The sequence below is a fragment of the Coturnix japonica genome, chromosome 6, assembly GCF_001577835.2.
Source record: "Coturnix japonica isolate 7356 chromosome 6, Coturnix japonica 2.1, whole genome shotgun sequence".
Classification (NCBI taxonomy): Eukaryota; Metazoa; Chordata; class Aves; order Galliformes; family Phasianidae; genus Coturnix; species Coturnix japonica.
The window spans coordinates 25,109,185-25,133,329 of record NC_029521.1 but is presented as its reverse complement, the minus strand read 5'-3'; the positions used below and the strand labels follow the sequence as shown (position 1 = coordinate 25,133,329).

General features: G+C 34.0%; 1 protein-coding gene across 6 annotated transcripts in view; it reads right to left on the bottom strand.

Annotated features, from left to right (window-relative positions):
- ATRNL1 (attractin like 1) overlaps positions 1-24,145 on the bottom strand; it is a 396,494-nt gene that overhangs the window by 278,275 nt on the left and 94,074 nt on the right. For all 6 annotated transcript variants that reach the window (XR_004307737.1, XR_004307736.1, XR_004307738.1 and 3 more), the window contains exons 19-20: positions 22,934-23,071; positions 11,874-11,967 (exon numbers count right to left, since the gene is read on the bottom strand). Coding sequence is in view for 3 of the 6 variants with exons in the window: in XM_032445435.1 (XP_032301326.1) it covers positions 11,874-11,967; positions 22,934-23,071 (232 nt within the window). In the remaining 3 variants the exon portion in view is untranslated. The remainder of the gene's footprint in view (positions 1-11,873; positions 11,968-22,933; positions 23,072-24,145) is intronic.

The window sequence follows — 24,145 nt, the reverse complement described above, 5'->3', positions numbered from 1 at the left end:
AAAAAGATAAAACTACATCTAAAACTACTCATGTGAGTATATATGCTAAGTTCTGACTAAATTTAGTTTTGTCTTTAAATCCAACCATACTTCATTACACATATCTATTGCTCTGCTTTAGTCACTAATTAGGGTTCCAATTACATAATTTTCTATTTGCTGAATTGTTTCCTTATGAGCTTTCCTTATAGTAATTTTTTGTACATTTTCTGAAAGACAGTGTGCATTTGAGCATATCTGAGGCATAATATATGCTTCATATCTGTGAATTGGGAGCTATACTGGTTATAATGTGCGCTGTGAGGCTATGATCATTTGCTTTAACTGGCAATAATGAATGAGTCGTTCTACTCTGGCCTGCCTCCAGAGACCCAGCTCCCATTTGCAAGTACAAATGGAGTCATTTCCTACCAGGTTACATACAGGTACTCTGGTTTGGTTCAGTACAAAAGTGTTCGTCAAGTTACTGACCTCATGGCCAGCTATGAACAGTTATCCTCCAATCTCTCCCTCAGTTATCCTTTCAAAACTAATCCATTTTCTTCCTCTCTCTCTGTACTTCCTGGAAGTTCAAGCTAAGAAGTTTTGGACAAATACATAAAATAGCAATGCTGCTGATATTTACTACCAACTTAATGGTGATTTCTGGCTTTCTCTTCTAACACAAGATATGCTTTTAAGAGCATATTATCACTAAATTTCACAGACTCTTGAGAAAGGTTGCATGGTATGTACTGGCATTTCCCTCAAACAAGTTTCTTCAGGCCTCACACCTAAACAAAATCATCAGAATATAACACTAGCCTGGATCTACAGCTCTCAAGGCTAAAGATTTGATCAGGTGAAACCTCATAATATTTCATCCAACATTTGTTCTCAAATGCAGGATTTTCCGTAGCCCCACTGCTACAGCTATTAGGCATTTCTTTTCAATTATAAATTAATGAAAACAAGAAAGAAGGAACAGGGAGCCTATGTACCTCTGGTCTTTCCTAAATTAGCATTTGTTCCTAATGCCAAATTCTGAGGGAAGGCAAAAATGTATGTCAGACCACACTATGGTCCTTCTGGGGCTGTTCTGTCTTCTTTTGGCTTAAGTACAGACAACTGCTAAAGAGCGATGACCCATAACTCACATTGTGTCCTTCCAATTCTGAGATCTGTGATAGGTGAACATTAACACAGAATCTTAGGGAGAACCATCATATTTCTGACCTTCAGCTGGTCACAGACAGCTCTCAGCCTGATTTTGCCTGAGATCTCAGCCTTGAACTACAACTGGTTCCTGATAAATAAAGACTAGTGGCACCGGTAGGCCCTTTCATAGCCCTGATCAGTGGCTTGCACCAGCTTTTAGATGAGTAATAATGTTCTCCAGGAGTACTGCTTATCATCTGCTCTAGAGTCCTACTCTGATCTAGCCTTAATTTTTCATTCTGCTTGTTGTCCAATCAGAGCTCTTGCTTCTGCTGCCCTTCATGCCAATAGATTCCTGCTTCTGAGGTACTTGTCCTAGTTCTAATGTAGAAAGAGCTTCTGTTTTCATTCTATATGCTGGCACTGACATACACAAACTTTTATGTATGACAGGAGGCTTCCCTCCTGTCAAGAGCTGTTCCTCTCCAAGTTGTGAACAAGTAACATGGACATTTCTTCCTTTGCATTTTGAAAGAATTAAAAGAAAATTCACATCCTAAAGTTTAACTCAAATACCTCAAAAACCTTGAGAATTTGAATTTACATTAATTTGTTCAGAGCATGTCACTTCACTGAACAAAGTATACTGATTTAGGTAACAGATATTTTTGTTCAATATTTCTTTCCAACAGTAGGAGGTAATGATGATCTAAATTCCATTGTATAGGAGGAAATGTAGATCTAAAATGCCTTTAGGGAAGGGGAATGAGGCACAGTGGGACGACTGCTCAATGGTTCCAACGGGAACCATTGATGCCATTCTATATCAAGTTTAGAAAACAGGGATGTTAAGTGAATTATTTCTCTGCCTGTAACTACTCACATAGTGTTAATGGCTTCATACAATATGAACACGAAGAATAAATATGAAAAAGGTTTAAGTAAATTATAAAGTGAAAGCAGCAAGTTATTCTTATATCAGGAGGCCAAAACTTAAAAATTACATGGTGTCTTCAAGTCACACATTCAATATTCCTAGGTGTATATGGAATTTCTGAATAGTCAGTCAGAAACTATGTTGAAAATATTAACTTACCATACTTGTTTTCCTGCGACATTTAAAACTGAGCTTTCATCCATTGGACCATTTCAATATCTATTCCATTTGTTGTTCTGGCAAATTCTTTCCCTGCCTAAAAATAATTTTTTATTCACTTTTCCTTTATTCCCATCCCATACACAGCAAAGTCCATTAAGTTCACGTCTTACTGCCAACCATTGTTCTACCATAACTATGTTCAGCTTCATTTCAAGTCTTTTTTAATATCTAAGTTTTCAAACCCATCTAAGCTGCACCATCTTTCATTTGACTTTACTAAAAAGTGATAACAATCCAAAGAGATACAGAAATATCTATTAAGAGTAGAATGCACAGAAGTATATGGGTGGTTGAAGAAATTATGAGGATAAATACATATGTTCATTTTTCTCTGGCCCACTTACTATGAAGGGCCTCAAACTCCATTTTCCCATGATAGTCCAAAGACTTGTGAATTTCCTAGAGCCAAGATGACACTGATAGGTCCATTATCAAGTGCCAAATAAGTGGAAATAAATCCTATTGGTTATGTTGTGACAACAACTGTATATCTGCCAATACTACAGGTCTTGGCTGGCTCTACTAAAAGAAGTTATCTTGCCCTTAAGAAAACTGGAAATAAATGGCTGTAAAAGGGAAAGTGACTAAAAAATAAAAAAATAAAAATTAAAAAAAAAAAAATCACACTATATCCTTATGGCAGGTTACTGCAAAGTATTTTACAGCAGAAGTCCTGGCCTGTCAGTCTTGAACAGATTTCAAACTCTGTTTATGTTGGTTTTGATGAGCATGCTGCAGAGAACTACCATGAATAGCAATGCTGCTCCTGGGCCAGTGAAGTCACAAACAGAGCGCCCAAATCTGCAAGCAATCCCAATGACTTCCTAAAGGGCAATGCAATGGAAAAATCACTTTTCAAAACAATAGGTACAAAATCACCCTAAACACTGACAGATTGATGGAAGAAAAATTGTAAGCCACTAACCTGTGACATATTAGAATTCAACCATACCAAATGGGAAAGACTAGGAAAGACAAAGACTCTCCTCAAAAAACAATTTTATCATTCCATACTGCACCTTAAACACTCAGTCCTTCAACAAAGAAACTATAAATGAGCAGCTTGGGTTATGATTTGTAGTTACCTCTCAAGTTCTGCAATTAAACCATACACTTAGAATCTAGTTAACTACATGATGACCATTTGTTTCTGTGTTGAATTTTGTTCAAAATGAAAAGGAAACAAAAAGAAAGGAAAAAAGGCACTAACAAATCTTTAGTGCATGCTTGGGACTGATGAATGTGGCAGATTAATGAGTGGGAAAAAAAAGAATATATCAGGATTACAGAGTACTGAAATTTACTAAACAAGGACCTTTTCTGACGTCAGAGGTAAATGAAGTGAACCCAAAAGGCATCAAAAAATTCTGTTTGGTAATCCAGACATACAGCAGAGGTGGGATTTTACTGATGCAGAGATTGCGTGGGAACAGTTACGGTATAATCCCTTCACAAGTCTCTATTTCACCAGCCTTGAGCGTTTCTATTTTCTATCCATCATTTTCAGACTGTCTGTTGGGTTTGCTTCTTAACTCAAGCCTGCATAGGATAATAGGCTACAATTACATTAACCGCCTTTCATCTCAGTTTGAATTAAATTTGTTCTGCACGCCAGCATGAAAATCTGTCCCAAGTCATTTTGCTTAAGTCAAAGAATAATAAACTGCCTCAGTAATAATACGACCAATGGTTTTAATATTATGAAATATTCAGATTTTTTTTTTTTTCCCCAGAGAGATAAGCTCAGAATTAGTTCCCAGGAAGAAAAGCTTCAGTTAAAATATTTGTCAGAAATACATACATGCATTCTACATTATGATGATTTGAAAAATATTTAAAATAGAATCCTACCCTGACTTGTTTTCACCTCTTATTTATTTCTTGTTTTTAGATCAGTTTTCTAATTTATCAAAAAGTAACACTATAATTTGTAATATTGCACGCAAATCAGAAAAACAAAATACTTTAACATCACTTGAAACAATTTTGATGAGAAACAAAGTACTTATCACATTTTCCATAAATAAAGGAGAGGAAATCATCTGATGGAGCAGTGAAGAAATGCACTCTGAAGAAACTGGTTTTTTTAGTTTGTTTGTTTGTTTTTGGTTTTGTTTTTTTTTGTTGGTTTTTTTTTTGGCAAGATGAGACTGGAAAAATTCCAAAGAAGTCACTCTGATTATATAATGCTTTCAGAGTATTCTGATGCATTATAGCAAATACCTCAACCTTGGATCAAATCTACATTTTTAATTTTAAAATTCTCAAGTGACCATTATGAAATAAGCTCAAAAAAATGTTATCTTCTGAACTACAAATTTTAATCCTTTCGTCTTTGCTTCTGCGTTCATTTTTCCTCCTGGAATTTTAGTTTTAAAGGAAATATAACTGAAAACATTACATGATCCTACAGTTCTACTTCAAAAATATTTTCAGAGAAGAGTCCTAAACCACAAGACATTTTGAAAATGACAGAATATTTTATAAGCAATCTTGCTTTCACTGATTGAAATAACCAAGAATACCAAGAAGAGTAAATACTTAAAAGCAAACAAAACTATTCATCTCAAAAACAGAAAAGAAAATTTAAAAACAGAAAAGGTTTAATGAAAGTCGATATCAAAAATGATGAAAAAGTATATAATTATAACCTTCTATAGTTTTATCATTTTCTACTCTAAAAGCAGGGTTGAAAAATGCATTTGATTTTATATACATCAGAGTGATTAAAATAGAACCAGCTGAGAAAAAAAAATCCTTAAGATATACTCAACAATAAGCACAGTTTCTAAAAATATTATGATAAGAAATAGTGATTAACTTCTTCAAAGAATGGATTTACTGAATTCCCACTTCTGAATCTTAGAAGTATTTTATTTTTTCATGGATGGCACTGAACAGCAGTAAAATTCTTCAGCTGTTCAGATATGCTGTTATCTCTGCATTTATTCATAAACATAGCAGCAGTACTATTTCTCTTTAACATGAAGAACTGATTGCCTTAATTTATTTTTTCCTTTTTGTTTTTTTGTTTGTTTGTTTGTTTTGTTTTTAAACAGTAATCATTTGTTACCTTCAACTTTACCTCAGACTTTCTTTATCAACTCCAGAAAACAAACATAGTAAAGAGAAGGAAAATGAATGAACAAGCAAAATATCAGGAGAGAATGAGAGGAACTTCTGAAATACCTTTATGAAATCGTTAATGCCATTCCCTACATGATAATTTACAGTTGTTGACCCAAGAGTAGAATAAAGCAGAAGTAAACCATGTGGTCCCTGATGCACACCAAATCAGGAAACATTCCCTCTGAAACTTCAGTAACAAGGCCTTATTGTGTTGTTAAACATTTATCCAGATCCACACCCAAATCTGTGATTAAACCAAGACCATACGTAAGAAAGGATAAGATGACCTAAACAGGAACGGGATTACAGAGTTATTTTGAAGCATCTGTTAAGAAGTAATTGTGGTCCTCATCTCCTTCTGGATCTCATAAGCACTCATTTGCAAGCCAATTTTTATTTTTTTTTATACATTTCTTTTTCTAAGTTAAACCTCCTCTATGAATACTGATTTGTTAAATCCCTTTCAACATCTCTGACTGTTCCTTTCCCTTGTAATTCTTGTCACTTCTCTGTGAGCATCCCAACAACTTATCCTCAGGGACAGTAAGCCCTTTGGACATGTTTGGCAATCCCACTGCCTTCTATTTGGCCTCCTGCTTAAATTCAATATTACTCCATTTATCATAGCTCCGTGTAACAGTAAATCAAAGAACAGTGTAGTCACATTTTCACATCTGATTATAAACTTGCTTTGATTTTAAACCAGACTCTCCTCGCTATTTAAAGCAGCTTTTTCAGGTGAAGCATTTACTTTTGATACTTTGTTCTTTTCTAAAATTGCTGAAGAAATTCCTTTTCTTGTAATATCAAAATAATAGATGGAGCTGGAGAACTAAAGCTGTAAACCAGCCCTTCTGAAGTGATAATCTAATAAAACACTTGGGCATCACTGTTGAAGTTTAGGATATCATCAGGGCTCTCGGACTGCTTTATGCCTTCATAATCAAGCTCTCCAGCCCCATTATCTCATATGCTTGATAAAGAACACCCCCTTTCCTCCCCACCCCCAGCTCAACCATAGAATAATACAGAGATCAAAGCATGCAAAGGTTATGCAGCTTTATTTCTATTTTATACTTTCTAAAGGTGGTTCTTTGGTACAGAAGATGAAAAACATAAGGGAGCATTTCTGATATTAAGAAATTATTATCTTTTAGATGGTAAGATAGGATAAGTCCTATACAATTTATTATCACTCTCTTTTTATTTGCCAAAAATACCTCACATGTGATGGAGAACTTGCTTTTGATGTCAATTTTTGTTAGTTTATATTGTAAAAGGTAAAATAGTACAGGCACTTTTTGATAACAATGCATATACTAAGGCAAAGATACATGTTTGCAGATCAAATATTGATTGCACACAGTATTGCTGTCTTCATAAAAGGATGAAAAAGGGTGTATCATTTCAGTTAGCCTATCATTCAGGCATTGCAGCTTTCCAAGCTCTGCCTATTGAACTTTGGCCATGGGGATGCAACTGAGCACAGGGACTTTTGCAGTAGCTGCACCTGCATAGTTGAGATGGAAGGCAGATGCAATATATAAGAAAGACTGTATGACTTCAAAATGTTTGCACATTTACCTATAGAAGAAAATGTGTCTGTTGTAACTGGAAGGCTCCCCAAAGTTAGGATTCTAAGCATAATTTAGCACCGTGTAATTGATTGGCTTACTCTAAAAAAATTACCAAAAGCTTCATGAAAGACAGAAATGAAATGCAATACATTTCTCACTCCTGTGTCTTAATACCTAAATATAGTTTTTAGTCTTATCTATGCATAATTTTAATAGTTTATGTGAAAATTTCTTTTTAACATTCTCAACAACTACTGAAGCAATTTAAAATTAATAACTGGCAACAAATTGAAGCAAAACGTTTTTAACTTCACACATTGTAACTAAATTTTCATTTATATGTAAAGGTATACAATTGAACTAAAAGGGAAAACAAAATGAAAAGAGCAGTAGGAAGTTGCATATTACTTCTATTAGCGGCCATAAGAGCAGAAGAAAAGCAATCTTTCCATCACCAGGAGATTTTAACAAACAAATGGTGTCACCAGTACTCCTCTGGCCAAGCAGTTCCTTATTCCTGTATGAAAACCAGATCTGTATTCCTTTCTTAGTGAAAAATAATAAATATCAGAAGCCAAAGCAGATAGGTATCACCTATCAATAAAGTTTTTCAGGTCAAAATAGCTTTATTTCCTTTATACCTTTGTAAAATTTTGAAAACATATTTATAAGTAAAAATAGGGCATGATATTTTGTGCATGAGCATTCCATATCATCAACATTAAGAGGCACTACTTTAATTTCAGACTTTTCTGTGTCCCAGTAGCTTACAGAATGCTCTGAGCTACCACTGGTATTTTCTTTTCCCAGTGCTACCTAGTTGGCTTTTCTTAGATTAGTGATGAACTGATTAAAGCTGATGTATATTTTAACAAAAACAATTCTTGTATCAATTACTAATCACCAAACTAATGGCTTATCAGATATATATTAGATATTATAAACCCAGAATTGCACTGCATGGAAAATTATAGAATGGACTGTTTGTCCTCCATCATGATTTCTATAAAGTTCTATTACTTAATTATTTTTTTTTTAAATTTTTTTTTTTTTGGGGGGGGGGGGGGGAATATTCACCAATAAGAACAACAATGCAAATGCTATAAAATAACACCCATTGAATATAATCTGTCACTACTTAGCAGCATATAGAAGAAATGTCAAAGACTTCTCCCTCAAATATCTAGTTTTATTCTTCTCAACTCAATAGAAAGTTTTTTTCCTGAAAACAGGCTGAGTAGCCAGAAAAGCCACCAATTTCTTTTTTTCCCCATCTGTACAAAAAGATCAGTAGTGAATTCAGAAAGACAAAAGGTGTACTTCATTGGAACATCTAAGCAAATTGTATGTAACACTGTAAATTCTGCTCCAAGAGACATCTTGCTAACATAACCATTTTACACTGCAATATCAGTACTGCATTGCTCTCCAGATCAACAGCTGACCCACAATAAAGTACTCTTGGCTAAGAGTTGGCAACTGTTTCATAAACCCATAGCTCCTTTTCATTTCTTGACTGAGAAAAACGTCTTTTAGGAATAATACATGGTATTCAAACTCCAGTTCTCCATTTTACAGCTGGGCAATTTTCTGAATAAAATGCAATGTTTGCAATGTAACAATTCTTATGAAAAGTGTTGTTTCATATCTACAGGGCCCACAGTTCAAAGATCCCAGAGAGCTTCTGAACTTTACACACCATACACTGAATATAGCAAAGAACATGATGCGAGGCTACCGCAGTAGAAAAATCAACAAAAAGGGAGATAGTGATATACAATACTGCCAAAAACTCATTAAAAATACTGCAAAAGCCCCTTCCAAACCATAAGCTTTATTTTTTCTTCAAATTTTAGATTATACACCATCACAAATATTTCTACTTCCTGATATTTGCCTTGTGAGTTTTTAAGGCATTAGAGAGCACTTGCCTCATGTTCTGAAGGTTTGATACTAGAAACTAGTTTAAATGAAAGCTACAAGTAAAATGATTGATGCTAGAAACATGATTTTTTTAAATGACTTTTTTTTTTTAATGAATTAAGAAAACAAAAAGCATCTCAAGTCCTTGATAGGTCTAGTAACAATTACTCCATGTAGAGCAGAAAATTAGTATGTTTAAAACATCTTCAGTGTTCAAGTGGGAGTTTTATTTTATTGTTCTCCTTAGCAGCCTAATAATCTAGCTGTTCACTAACTAGCTCGAACCTTTCTCCTTATGGAAGCATGGTAACATTTTAACATTTTCACAGACTTAAAGAACAGAGACAGACTCTAAATCCACACAGATCTCAGTGGTGTCTTTTTTTTTTTTTTTTTGCTAGAATTCTCCTTGAAAGATCAGAGCTAACAGAGTAACACACATAGGGATGGAAAGGACAGAAGTTTTCATCTCTATGGATAATTCAAAGCCCACACTCAGCAGGAACAAAGAGGAAACAATCGCATGTCAGACACCCTACATGGAAAAGTAACAGTGGAATATGTTCAAATGGAAAAATAAAGGAAAAGTCTTAGGAAGAAAAATATTAAATATGGTTACCTCTAGCATTTTAAAACACTGCATATTATATTTTTGAACTCCATGCTAGAAAAGTATCACTCAATATATTAACTGATATTAAATGGATTCTATCCTCTAACAGGAAAAATAACTTCTTCCATATGAAAGCCTGCTTCAGTCAGCTTTTGGCAGCTGCAATCTATGTGTGTATGCTTGATGAAGTTCTAATTAAGTTAATTTGTTACACAATTGTTGTCAATATTCCCCCTACTGGAAAGCACAAAAGAGAATGCTGAGAGGAAACAATGGGGAACAAATTTTCTCCACTATAAGCAAATAAAGCAGAAGTGCTATTAACAGAATGGTGCCTTTTACTCAGAATGCAGTATGCTTTTACCTGTCTGTCTGCTGAGAGGGATTACACCGCTCTTGGAAAGGCATGTACACGAGAGGACAGCTGGATATTTCTTGTTTTTTGGTTTGTTTTTTTTTGTTTGTTTGTTTGTATTTATAAAATTGTTTATTTTCACTAACATTTCATTACAAAAGTCTTAAAGATTTGTCTTCACGTGTTGGGTTTTTTTAATATATAATTTAAAAAAAGAATCAGCCAATGAGAGCACACAATTTGCCAGTCCCAAGGCAAAAACTACTTGTTTTATCTGCAGATTGTTACAGCTCTCCAAGGAAAAAAAAAAAAAAAAACAAAAAACAAACAAACAAAAACCACAAAAAAAACAAACAAATGTGTATCACAGATTCTCCCTGATTTCCTAAAACCTCTACCCCTAAGGCACAGCATGTACTGCACATGGCACACAGCTATAAAAATCACCAGAGAGAGGGAGAAACAAAGGAAGGGAGAGAGAGAGGGAGATAACATACAGCCCTGCAGCTAAGGCTTTCTAATCAATAGGGTTCTTGACAGGAATATAAATCTAACTTTCACACAGCTAGAGAGGATTTCTCACTTTCGGAGAAATCCTTATTCTAGAAATTACAGGGTTATAGGTTTGCTGCTGAGATTTCACAACAGCCCATCTAATAGGTGGCTAAAACCATTTTATCTAGAGCCATGAAGAACAGTATTCACACTTTGTTTGCATCAAGAACATAAAAGAGTAATAAATATAAGTAAAGCATTGACTTAAAATCTTCCTTGCCTTCAAGATAGCAACTGTGTACATACTCTGACAATATAATATGACATTTTCAAAACAGGTTTTGAACATAAGGATAACTTTCATCTGGATAATAATTTTATATACTTTTTCTTTAGAATCATAGAATCATTTAGGCTGGAAAAAAAAACAAAAACTCGAAGTTCATCAAGTACAACTGTTAACTTAGTGCTGCCAAGCCTTCAACTAAAAAACATCCTGTCTAGATGGCTTTTAAATAACCTTCAGGGATGGTGACTCAATTGCTTTCCTGAGCAGTCTGTTCCAACGCTCACAAACCTTTCACTGAAGCCTTTCCTAATACCCAACCTCAACCTTATCTGGAGCAACCCAAGGTCATTTTCATTTGTCTAATCACTTTCTGACTGGGAGAAGAGACTGAGACCAGTCCCTGCCTTTCTACAACCTGCTTTGATGTAGTTGTAGAGAGCGATGTCTCCATTGAACCTTTCCTCCAGGCTAAATAGCAGCAGTTCCCTCACCTGCTCCTCATAAGATTTCTATTACCCTTAAAAATTTACACCTTTAAGTTTATTATTATTTAAAAAACACAACAAACAAACAAACCCACATATTGGGTACCTCTGTGTAGTAGACAGAATTAACTGAAAGAAACATCTATAAATGTAAGGCTATTCATAGATAGCATTACTTCTCCTGCTAAACAAGCTACTTCACTTCAGTTGTTCCGTGTTCTTAGTCCTCTATCTCAAACTGCGATCTCCTTCTCTAAGCAAAGCCAATAAGCTATTTGTGTACGAAAAACAACTACCTGTATTTTATGGATCTATACAATCCACTTTTCTGTATTCAGTGATGTGGAAAAACTTCTGAAATACTGTGTCCACATTAACATGTATCTAAAATTCTATAAGTCTAACTACTCTAGATCCTGATCAAGATATTTGACAAACACAATGAATACAATTACCAATATTGCAGATATTTTTAACCTACTATCCACAAAGTGCATAAAAAGAAGGAAGACAAATACAGATAACTTCCTTTTACAATACCTTAAAGATCTGTAGCGCATTCAAAATGTTACTAATATTTCTGATGTTGCTCTTTAAGAAATGACTAAATAGTACTGTACTTCAAAATTCAAAGACAAAGAAAAATTCTTATAAGGAAAAAATGTTACTACTGAATTGCAATAATTTCAGGCTACATTTAATTGTACTCACAGTTGACACTGGTCTCCTTTGATGCCTTTAGTTGTACAGAAACATTTTCCTGTTTGCATGTGACAAATATTTGCATGTCCACTGCACGTGCAAGCTATAAAATCAAAAGGGAAGAGTGTGATTTATTCACCCATACTACACTTTATAACTAATGAAATTTTCATTGATATTAATACCATATCCATACCCACTTTGTACAAGCTGTATAAAAAATATACTACTTCAATTACAACACTGTGGAATATTTCACTACCATACACATCATTTTGTTTATTTTCTGCAGAGTTAAGAACTTTGTGTCAATAGATGCTCTCCACCACAGATTATTGACAATTTAAATAACAGAAGTCTGAGAAGAGTCATTACAGTCAACCATATCTGTGCTACTTTATATAACACAGAAAATTATCAACATATCCTTTCTAGACAAGATAAAATTCTGACCAACGGGCAAAGCAATGGCAATATTCCATTAATTTTAAATGTAAACTACAGAAAACATTATTGTAGATGCATGCTAAAATCTTAAATCTATCCGGAACTCCTCCTCTTGACTTGAGAATAAAATCATTCTTTGAAATCATTCAAAGACTGAGTTAATACTATAGTTATGGTCCAAAACAAGAATATTCTAGCAGCAAAAAATTAAAGGTACTGTTCAAAGGTCCTTAAATTTGAACTGGAGGAAAATCACAGAAACATCATAATCAACACTCCACTCTACTGTCTTTATTTTAAACTCAGTGGCTAAAGTAAATCCCTCCATGGTGGCCTCTCCCCTGCAACTTTCGCTGCCCGATTAATTCCCATCTTGATTCAATCTTTAATATTCCAAATTCTTCACTTACTTGGCTTTTCCTTCCTGTGTTTATGAGAAGGACACTTTTGTTTATATAGTCATCCCTCTTTTCTACCCATGTGTACAAGAGAATAATTTCCCTCTGGTAAATATTATTAAGTTCCCACATCATAATGGAATAATTATCTGCTAATATTCACGCTGTATTTAAAGACTTTCTTTAGTACAAAGCAACTCTGAACCTATCTTGATGATCATATTATCCTTTTACAGAAGTTTTCATTGCAACTAAGATAAAAGATTTAATATCTGGGTTCCTGCTTGGGAGCAGATAAAACTGACTGGTGACCTTCATATAATAAAAAAACTATTTTCCATTTTATAATCCTAATATAGAAATGTAGTTTTTAATTTCTACCAGAGGAGCTTTAATGTTCCTTTTCCAATATACAATGAATAAAATGTCAGTGATGTCGACAGCAGGGGTTTGGAACTAAATGATCTTTGAGGTCCCTTCCAAACCAAACCATCCTATGATTCTACTTCTGTGGATGTGTCCCTTTTCACATACGCTATAATGGCTTAAGACAGATAGGAAAAAAAGGTTAACCAGACTTGAACCACAATTGTACATAAGACATCATTGACAAAACTTGTTAATTAGAAAGCTGTAGCTGTAGTTCCTACCAAGAGATACTATAAGCTGTCCTTTATGTTTCAGAAGCATTCTAGAGCTGCTTTTCCATCTCAGCTATAGTTGTGACAATCAAGGAAAATGGGAGACAAAGTAAAATAGGAAGATTTAACAGCCCTGGATGAGGACCCGTTTTTTGCAGTCACTACTATTCATAGCATCAATGGTAAGCCATGAGGTTGGCTATTAACTAAAATAAATAAAGTGGTGAGTTCTCAAACACTTCTTAAAGTCTGCATATTAGGGCTATAAAATGGTCTGAAGCCATACCAGTGTTCTCCATTCAAGTTAAGTATCCTGAAACTATGATCTTGACTCTACCTCCACAATAAATGATCACTGAAGTTATATCCTTCTATAATTATATATTACTATACATATAATCATATTTAATGTATAATTATATTATTATATAATTTATGTTTTCCTAAGTCCATTCATGCATTCTCTACATTAACAACCATTTATACACTTTTAAGATGGAAAAGCCCATTCTTAAAAGTTAATTTGAACTGTGTAAAATCTTTGCCATGCTTTCAGTGAAAAACAAAGGAATATATTCTTAACAGCTCATTCTGCTTATGGCTAATTGCTATTAATACCAAAGTGCCAGTATAAGACAACACAAGAATTAGAATGGAGCCAAAATGCTGCATTCCAGATGAAATTCCAAAAGCTGTCAATATGTTGAGAAATTCAGAATCTATTGACAATGGAATGTTAATTAGTTCTATAGTTATTGCTAGCTTTATAGGAAGTAAGCCTCAAATGTGAAAGTGGAACTTCAGTGCTTTGAGCAGCCTTCATTCAGCAAATGTTTTTAAAACACTGATTTATAAAATCTTTCAGATATTATTAATCTTTATCATCTTGAAAGAAAATGTGATAAAATGAAGCATATATTGCAAAAGTATATGAGAAAATTTCCTTCAGCAACTCTGAGAGGGCTTGTATATTCAAACTACAGAATTACTGATAAAGCAAAATTATCACTGTCATTCATCCCCAGGGATATCCAAATCAAATCAGCACCTGTATAGTGCACTTTAGTGTATGATGTGCTTACTCACACAGGAGTCCACAGATGCACTCCTCTCCAATCAGACAGATATCTATATCTACTTCTATTTAAACTGCATTGCATTTTGGTTTCTGCACTCTTCCCCTTCTCTTTACAGAAAAAGAAAAAACAACCCAAAAAACAAAATAAAAAAAGAACAAGAAAATAAAACCTAACTTTGACTAGTCCAGTCATTTTCTTCTACTGCAAGATGAACAACAATTACTCTTACAAATCAAATTTCTAGTAATTTAACTGGTCCCCAGATAATACCTTGAAGAAGGGCCTCACAAGCTAAATCACTTTTACATTATTTTTAAAATCTCATCAGGAAAATCTTTGTTTAACAGAGTTAAATGCATATTTTAATTAATCTCAAGTTGCAAGTCTGTGATGAAAAGTGGATCTCTATGTGAAAAGTAACTGTAAGCAAAATACATATAAACCTTACTTACTGTTAGAGGAGTAAATGTGAATATGTATTATCAAACAATTGAAATAGGAGAAACAGCATGACATTATAGGACATGCAGTGGGAAAAAATTCGAGATGTTATTATCTTTGAACCTCTCTGCAGGTTTTCCCATTGGCCAACTTACAAATAATGTAAAATAAATTATGAGTTTTGAATATGAACCATGCCTACTAATTAACAAACTGCAACCTAAAACACCATTTGATTTCAAAAGTAAAGCAGTCATTAAGTCAAAAGCTAAGAAATTTAAAACAACAGCACTTTACTCATAAAGATATTAACTAAAATCTTGCCCACGATTCTGCGTCTATACAGGAAACACCAATGCGAAAAAAACAATAACTAGAAACACAGTAGCTATTAGATAAGATTTTCTTTGTTAGTTTTTTTGTTTATTAAGGAATGCAAAAAAATTGATCATTTTGGATGCTTTCATTATTGTCTGTCCTCTAACAGATGAGTATAAGACGACTTTTTCAGATACCCCAGGCTTGATAAGTTTAAAAAAAAAAAGAAAAAGGGAAATCTTGGAAAAAAATAGCTACATTAATGATTTTGAAAATTTGATGAAGGGAAGTTTTTTGTATGTTTGTTTGTTTTGTTTGTTTGTTCTTTGCCAAAAGAATATTCTGATTCCTTTTCTGAAGAGAATATACAACTTCTTAAATTATAACAGGAAAAAAAAGCAAAGATTATTATAAGGCAGTATGAAAAGCAAAACAATTTAAAACACACAGTAACTATTCATGGTGGCTTTAAATGTAAAAGAAAAAATTATTCCAATCCAAGGAGAAAAACTAAACAACAACTGGTGATTGCGACTATTTGTGTGTATTTGGTCACTCAGATAAAAGCCCAAAGAAGGGAAATGTGTTACACAATTTTCCAGACAAAAATGGAACAAATTGTGAAGTCAGCTAATCATTTCTGTATTAGCCATTAGGAGGTACAAAATACTGCTGATTTTTAATGCATTTTAATGCTTTTTTTTTTTTTCCTCTTAAATAACTGACGTTGTCTGCCATTGTAAGGTATTGCATTTACCACTCAGGAAATGAAGGCAGAATTAACTGCAATCAAACAAATGCCATTACAGGAGTTTCAGTTTTTTTATAATCTTCATTCTACCAGCTGCAAAATGGTTTGATAGCCTTAAAGGAGTCTATTATTTCAGCAGCCTATAGGATGTTTTCAAGAGCCTTATAGACTGGAATGACCATCTCTAAGCATGACAACTTCTTGTGTTTTCATATCCTAGTAGCATGCTCACATGTAGGGGTCCAAGCCAGCAGCTCTGAGTTTTCTTGTTACAGTGGGATTGTCTGTAATACCTGTGATCAATATGCAATCTCTGATCTAATTTTTAAAAGTGGGCATATAACCAAATAAAAATAAATAAATAATTAAGAAATTAGATTATTTTATGCAGTAAAATGGCAGTGGATGAAGGAAGATTCCATGGTGCACATTAAATGCCAGACATACCAGCTGTAAGAGCAACAACTACTTAGAAAGAAAGATAAAGAAAATAAATGCACCTACAAAAATTTTCCCACTTCTACCCAAATTTTTGCTTTTAATTTACCATTAATTTTGCTTAAAATCATACTTGGTAATACAGATCTAATATGCAACAAACAAAAAGAAAATGATATATACACAGTGATTAACAGTATATTAAAAAGTTTGCTTAGCATAATTTGCTTCAAAGCCAGAGAAAACTGCAACATGAATTTTTTACAGAGATATTTTTCATCACTCTTCAACTAACTTTCTCTGACTTTCTTCCACTTATTTAGAATACATTTTGATTGGATTTAATTCAATTTAAATTCATAGCTAAACCCAAGTATGGGCATTTTATTCACTCTGTATTCAGATTATCTTGAATAATGTTCAATAAACAAGATTCACAAGATTCTACAGGAAGAAAATAAATTTTCCAATAACATTTGGTGGAAAGGTCTTAGAAAGTGCTTATTCTAAAAAACCCTCTACAGAAAGTAATATTGAGAGCCTCTCCTGAATATCTTATTGTGCAACAATCTCGTTTTATTATCTTTCACAGGCAGTAAGCTTTCTACCTACCACTAAAAACAAATCCCAGTGTTGTAGTTAATAATAAGTGTGTTTATTCTATAATAGCATACTGCATAAAAAAAAAGTAATTGTCATCATTACGTCCACTCTACACTCCTTAAAGGAAGAAAAAGAAAAAGCAGCAAAAACAAGAACAAGCTACTGAAATTTACAAGACAAACAGTGGAACTGGATATCTCTTAAAACTTAGTTCTATTTTCTAGCACTGAAAACAGTCTGATTTACTACTATCTGAATCACACTACCCTTTTTTCACTGATTTCCAACATTTACAAACATTTACATACTGTTATACAAAATGACTTGATTCACATAGAGTCTTAGGAAGGGTATCATAAGGTATCATCCAATCAACTGAGTATCTGCTGCTTAAGTGAACAACCACAGAGTGCCCATATTCAAAGTTGTTACTTATTTTTAATTGTACAGATGAAGTCACTTTGAGAAGGCGGCTTTGGGAAATTCCTTCACAATTCAAGCAATGTGATGCCAAAAAACAAGATTTTTAAAGTATCTGTGCATTCCATAAATACATTTCTCTGTACGCTAGGCAACAAAATGGCTGAACAGAAAAACTGAATAAAAATTCCGTATTCCAAGTTGCCATATCATTTTCTAAATGCATCAAAACCACATTCATTCCTACTTCCACTGTAGTGCGGTACAAAAGCAAACCTTTTGGTGTTGTTACTGTAGCTAGTCAAAGATATTGCTTTCAATATTTATTAATTTTTACTGCTAATAATAGTTAGAAACATTTTGTCTTTATTTTCAGTCCTAATTTACATGGGACTTGAGTTTCCTAACTGCACTGTAGAACACCAAGATTACAGCTGCCTACAGCAGTAGGGTTCATCTACTCACCTCTTCTCTGATATCACATTACACAATGAGTATCACTTCCATAGTTCCAATAAAAACTCAAAGCTCAAACACTACATACCAACAGACCTGATTCCTCTGCCCCAACAGCAGAGGAACAACAACAGTGCAGGTGCTGAACTCCGTGGACAACACTAGGCAAAAATACCCAACCTGCTTTACACTGCACAGTCACTATGAAACAGGAACAAATATTTCAAAGAGTAATATGACCTGACAGCAAATATCTTACACCACTTCTGCATGGTATTTTCCTCTTAGGTCTGTGCTATATTCTAGGGGCATCTGTGAACAAACACATACCTAGTACAATATTTGCTGCTGCTATCACAACCAGGTAAAAAATATCAGACATACAGTGATTACAAATTGGCTTACAGTTGATCAAAAACTACAGGATCCATGTAGTTTCAGTCTCATTAAGTTTCTTAACAATAATCTGTATGCCAATTATTATGAAAATAGATGTTTAATTTATTATGAAACTGAATATTTAATTCTAGTTTAATTTTAATTTACCTGACTACAAGAAGCCATTTTATGTGATCACCAGACTCAATGGGAGGAAAGACTGATGACAGCTCAAGGGCCAGAATAAAGATATTCTATTTGAAATTTGTAACTTCTTCATATAATCACTGCATATAGAAATTCATTTTGTTGTATTAATTTGAACTGGGAACATCTGTCTTTTTCTTCTAAATAATACATGATATATGAGCAAAAAGAACAGGTCATTCTTCACAAAATTAATGGCTGGGAACAGCAGTCTTCGTGCTATTAAAACCAACTATGACTAAAGGCTAAATGAAAAACATGCCTGTAAGCACCTCATCACCTTGCATTCGTAGAAGCAGGGACAGCCAGTGCAAATAAACAAAGATATGAACACAATTGGTTAAACTAGTTCTAGTTTAATAATCTTAATTCAACTACATGTGTATAATTTTGTAGAAGTTGTATGAAATGACTGATTCCTTGTCTTTCTTGAAAAGGTATTTTTATCAAGTTTGTATATTTTATGTCTCTTTGACTATTTTAACTTATAATAATTCCTACTTATTTTCATCAAAATGAGAGCTCCCTGTGGAAAACTGCTGTTAACAGATGTTGGAAATGATATCAGTGATGGATACCCAGAGGCTAAGAAAGCTTCAAGGGCAGGTTACAAAATGAGATTTCAGTACTAAGACATCAGGCTTACAGCTCTGGGAGCAAAACTCACTTCTCTGAGTCTGGCATCTGAACTCCCCAAAGAGAACACAGGTTCAAAGAGAACACTCTGACTCCTGGTGGTTTCGTCTGTGTTAAGGAGGTATAGTTTTGAATCCCCTGACTCTCAGGACAGAAAGGACTGGATCTTCCAATTGCAGCTCCTCCTTGGACTATCATGAAGAAAATGTTAACTGCAAAGGTTGCTATTCCTGAATTATAAAATGTTAGATAATGCCAGAGGAAAAGCAATCTCTAAGTCTAGCTATCTTTCATAGGTAGAACCAAGGGGACATCTGCAATTACCTGCCATGAGTTAAACATTTTTCTCATTTCCATAGACAACAGAAGTAATGAATTCTGCCTTTCCTGAGCCTCTTCAACAAAAAATATACCCCTCAGATAGAAGCTACCCAGCAGAAAAACCATATTCTTTGAGTAGTATAACTTCAACATCATGGATTTCCCTTCTTATACTAATGATACAGGTTAGGTATTCATAAGCAACAAATACGTTTTACTTCTTTTAACAAGCAGAAATAAAACCATCAGAAATTATAATTAGAGAAATATTTTACTACGTGGGCCAAATTCATCCTTTTCAAGATACCTTAAAGCTAGGAATGCAGTCTAAAATCTTAGTGTAAGGCAAAAAAAATCCAGATAGTTGTATATATAGGTGTTTGTATATACACACATATACATACTCATGTCTATATATAAGCATTTATATAAAAACAGGAGTAAAGTACTGAGCTACACAATGTGCAAAAGAAGCAGACAGTGCACAAGGTGCTCTCTCTCAAAGACAGATGCTTCAGAACAGCAGAAAAGTCGTGGCTTCCCTTCACACTCCAGGCTCTGGATGAACGTGGAAGGTACACAGACCTTTCACCTGGTTCCAGCATATGTTACCAACCCAGTGCACTTTCATATGAATCACATTCTCTTACATTAATTAATAATCGTAAGGTCTGATAAAAATCTTTTCAGACAAAATGATTATAAACCAAAGCAAGGAGGACACTGTTGTCTTTGATGTAGAAATTTCAAACTATACAACAGCAGTAAAGACGACAGACCTGTAATGCTACAGGCTCACTTAAAAAATTTTAGCCATGCAGCCTGTCTGGTAGGAGGATTTTGCACAAGGCTCATTAGCATTTTCAACATCATCTCTCTCCATGACCAGAGAGAGAACAGTGGGAGTTAAAACACAATGTTCCCAATGTGCTGGTAGTCACAGCTTCACTCCTACTGCAAAAGCATCACCAATAGTAGTGCAATTATGGGAAAAATGAATGCTGTTTGGGATGTTATCTCTTTATGAAAAATGGCAATACAGCAGAGAGCATACGTTATCTTATTATTAAGTGTATTATATATTCACAGTATGTGTCGTATGTTAGCCTATAGAATTCTCTCCTGGCATCTCATACATTTAAAGAATAATTTCAGAAATTTCTTGCATAACGAAAATGACAAGATGATAAGCAGTTAAGAGTATTTTTATTTTTTAACAGTCAAGTAAGTAGATGATTAATAAGTTTGAAAATAATGCTCAAGATTTTTTGCCGAGACAACACAAATTTGTTTCAAGCAATTTCTTTCAGTGCTTTCCTCTGTTACTTCACATTGCAGTCTTTACTACAAATCTTACTCTGCTTTTTCTAGAATTTATATTAAACTGTTGGGCATTTCAAGAATATGTGTTACTACAGAACCAGACCTTGAAAAAAACACAACATGAGCACAAATCACTGAGAGAACAAGCAAGTATCTGTTTCCATCTGAAGTTAGACCTGCTTTATTTTTAAAAATCCATCAATATTTTGACCTGTGCAGAATTTTATCTATAAGTACAACTATAGAATTTACAGAATATATAACTACTTTTGTGAAAGCAGTAGGAAAAAATAAGTTGTTCTGACATATGAGTATATTGAGAAAGATATTCAGGCTTTCTCCTAGTGTACACTACATCATCTCTTAAATAGCGACACTGGTTACAACATCTTTTTCCATCCTAAACTGCTCGCCAATTCATAATCAAGTCATACACATGTAACTATAGCAATTTAATATATGAAGAAGATTGCAGTACTGCAAGATCATTCATTTTAAAAGTTTTCAATCAGGATCTTCAAAGCAAAATCTCATCAGCTCTGAAGTATTCTTCAGGAGGGACGAGACTGAGGAGAAATGTTGGAAAGGTCCAACCAGAAACTCAGCCGAAAGCAGCAGAGAAAAGTAGGAGTGGAATATGAAGATGACTGGTTCCAAAATCCTCTTAAATCCAAGAAAAAGCGATATGGCCATTTTTGACTAATCACTGATATTTGTTTCTGAAAAAAACTCTGCCCACAATTTGGACACTACAGCAAAAGCTATAGCAATATCTAATAGTTCGTAATATCTACATTCATCAAAATGGTTTAAAGATTTAAACCAGTTTAAATTTTAATCGACTCTATACTTCAAAATATAATACAGATAAATAATGAAAATGAAAACAAAGCTTCACAATAATTACTCTCTTTATTTTTAAAGTACTCCTAACACTAAATAGCTTCTATTAAAATCACATCTACCAATAAAAATACGAACTCTTTCCTAGGGCTGAAAAAACAAGTTATAAAATTTACGATTTTACTACTCTTATAAATTGATTTTAGCCATTACTGTAAGACACATAATTCACTAAAGGTGATGGAATGCTTATTTGGTTAGATAGCTAATGTATCCCTGAAGAATAAAAGCTATAGTAATAAGTCATTTTGCCATAAAGGTATTATAGACAGCAAAAGAACATTTTGTCAACTTCAGGAAATAAGAGAACTATTAAGGATTATTTAAAGCTTCATAAAGCACCAGAAAAATGTGCAACTGTCAATAGGGGCATGCATTAATCTTTCCATCCCCTTGAACACTTTCTAATATATAGTGGTTAAGTTTACCAGATGTGCAGCTTCATGCATAGACTGCTGCGTGTTGAAGTGCTCAGGAACAAGTGAGCCCTTTAAATGAATAAATATACTTCAAGATAAATGTTCAGTTAAATAAACATCTATATCAGAGATGAAGAGTTACAGGAGAAAAGTGTCTGGCTATCTATCATATTAAATCTCAACTATCTTAATAGATTTTCATATTAAAAATATTCTCCCACTCCCATTTAGTTATAAAGAGAGGAGCCAGCATCAATTTCAAAATCACTCATGCATGTAAAGGAGCAGTCCTACAGCAATGCACAAAAACACTTGGATCATTGGATTTCTTTACTTCAAGGAGAATCGTCCTATATAGACATTATGAAACTTAACAGATTAAAAAGGTTAGAGTAACATACAGTCCCTACCATACCAGACTGATCAAACTATGCATGAATAAGACTTGTTAGTCTGTTAAATTCATTATTTTTCCACAAGCATCACACATTTATAGAAAAGAGTGCTATTAGGCATGTTTTTAGATAACGAATTTCATTTGTACTTTACTACGTTTTTAAGTTGCTTAAATGCAACAGAATGATACCTATCCGAAGTTCCATCACATAAGGTGATTTTCCCCATATTACAGTTTCTTTCTACCTTTGCCTGAGAGCAGCTTTAAATTACAGCCCCATTCTTAGAACATGTAGGCCAAGTGACAACTGCAAAATGATTCCAAATGCAAGTTGCTCTTAAAAATATTAATCTAGATTTTGAATTATGAATTTATCTGATCAGTGTATCTGGTATCAACTGAGCATTTGATCTTTACAGAAAAGTGAATTTCACATTACGTAAATTGTCATTTCAATTTATTTATTTTTTTTTAAACTGCCAGCAGAACTTACCAGTACACTGTCCTCCATTTGTGGGATCTCCATAATATCCTGGCATGCATGTTTCACACTGTTTTCCTGTTGTTAAGTTTTTACATTGATCACAGACATTACTGTTGATACAGGTGCTGTGGCCATTACACTGGCAAGCTAGAATACAACATTTACAAATCCATTAGTATATTGCTTTTTGGAATAAAATCATTCTTACATTGTTACACAACTGCAGAAAAATGCAAATCCAATGAGTCTAATCCTGACTAATCATCAGCACACATATATTATATATGAAATTGATAATGTGGTGACCTTGAGCTTAAGGCTTGTTAAAAAGCATACTGGCGTGACTGATTCCAGCCTACATAGCATTAAGATGCTGCCTAGCCTCTTAAAGAACCTGTTAAGAGTCCACAAGTCACTCACTGATACCATTCCTGCATGCAATCTTTTGTGAAGTATCTGAAACGCTACTGCAGTGGAGAAAATCAACTTATTAGTGCATCCTCTGGTGAGACAAGGCATATACAACAAAATTAAATAACTATCACCTTATTTTTAACAGTTCTGGTCCTTTCACTAGCTTTGGCACTGTAGGAGATTTCTTTTAAGAGTTCTAAATAAATAAATAAATAGACTGCATGCCAACGAGCCAAAAAGTAAAAACTGAGAGTACAGTTGTTTCTTTTAAAATCGAATCTATACAAATACCTGTGGAGAAATAATAATAATAATTTTTTAAAAGTAAAGTACTGATGTTGCCGTCAAATAACCTAGCCTTATCCAGGGATCTCGACTGTCCGGGGGAATGAGACACAGTCTCATGGCTGCCATGAAGTCTTCTCTCAGATTTACTGTTGAGTCACCTTCTTTATATATTATCCTAATACCTGCGCAGCCACATACACCCACTACACAAACCCAATGCACGTGAGAAGACCCTTACACACACCTAACTAAATCCCACACCCACTAGCTCCCTAACCTACAGGCCATAACTCAACTATTCCTGAACACTCTATCTACTCAGAACTACACTCCATGCACTCATTAATCCATACATAGGCAACTCAGTCCCCCAACAGCATGCATGCAAAGCCTTTGATTTCTAAATTTCCAAGCCTTTGATTTCTAAAGAAGCTCCAGCTTCCATATTTACCAGCAGCAGGAACACAGGCTGGAAAAATAACACTACAGTAAAATTGCACCATTTATTCTAAAAATAAA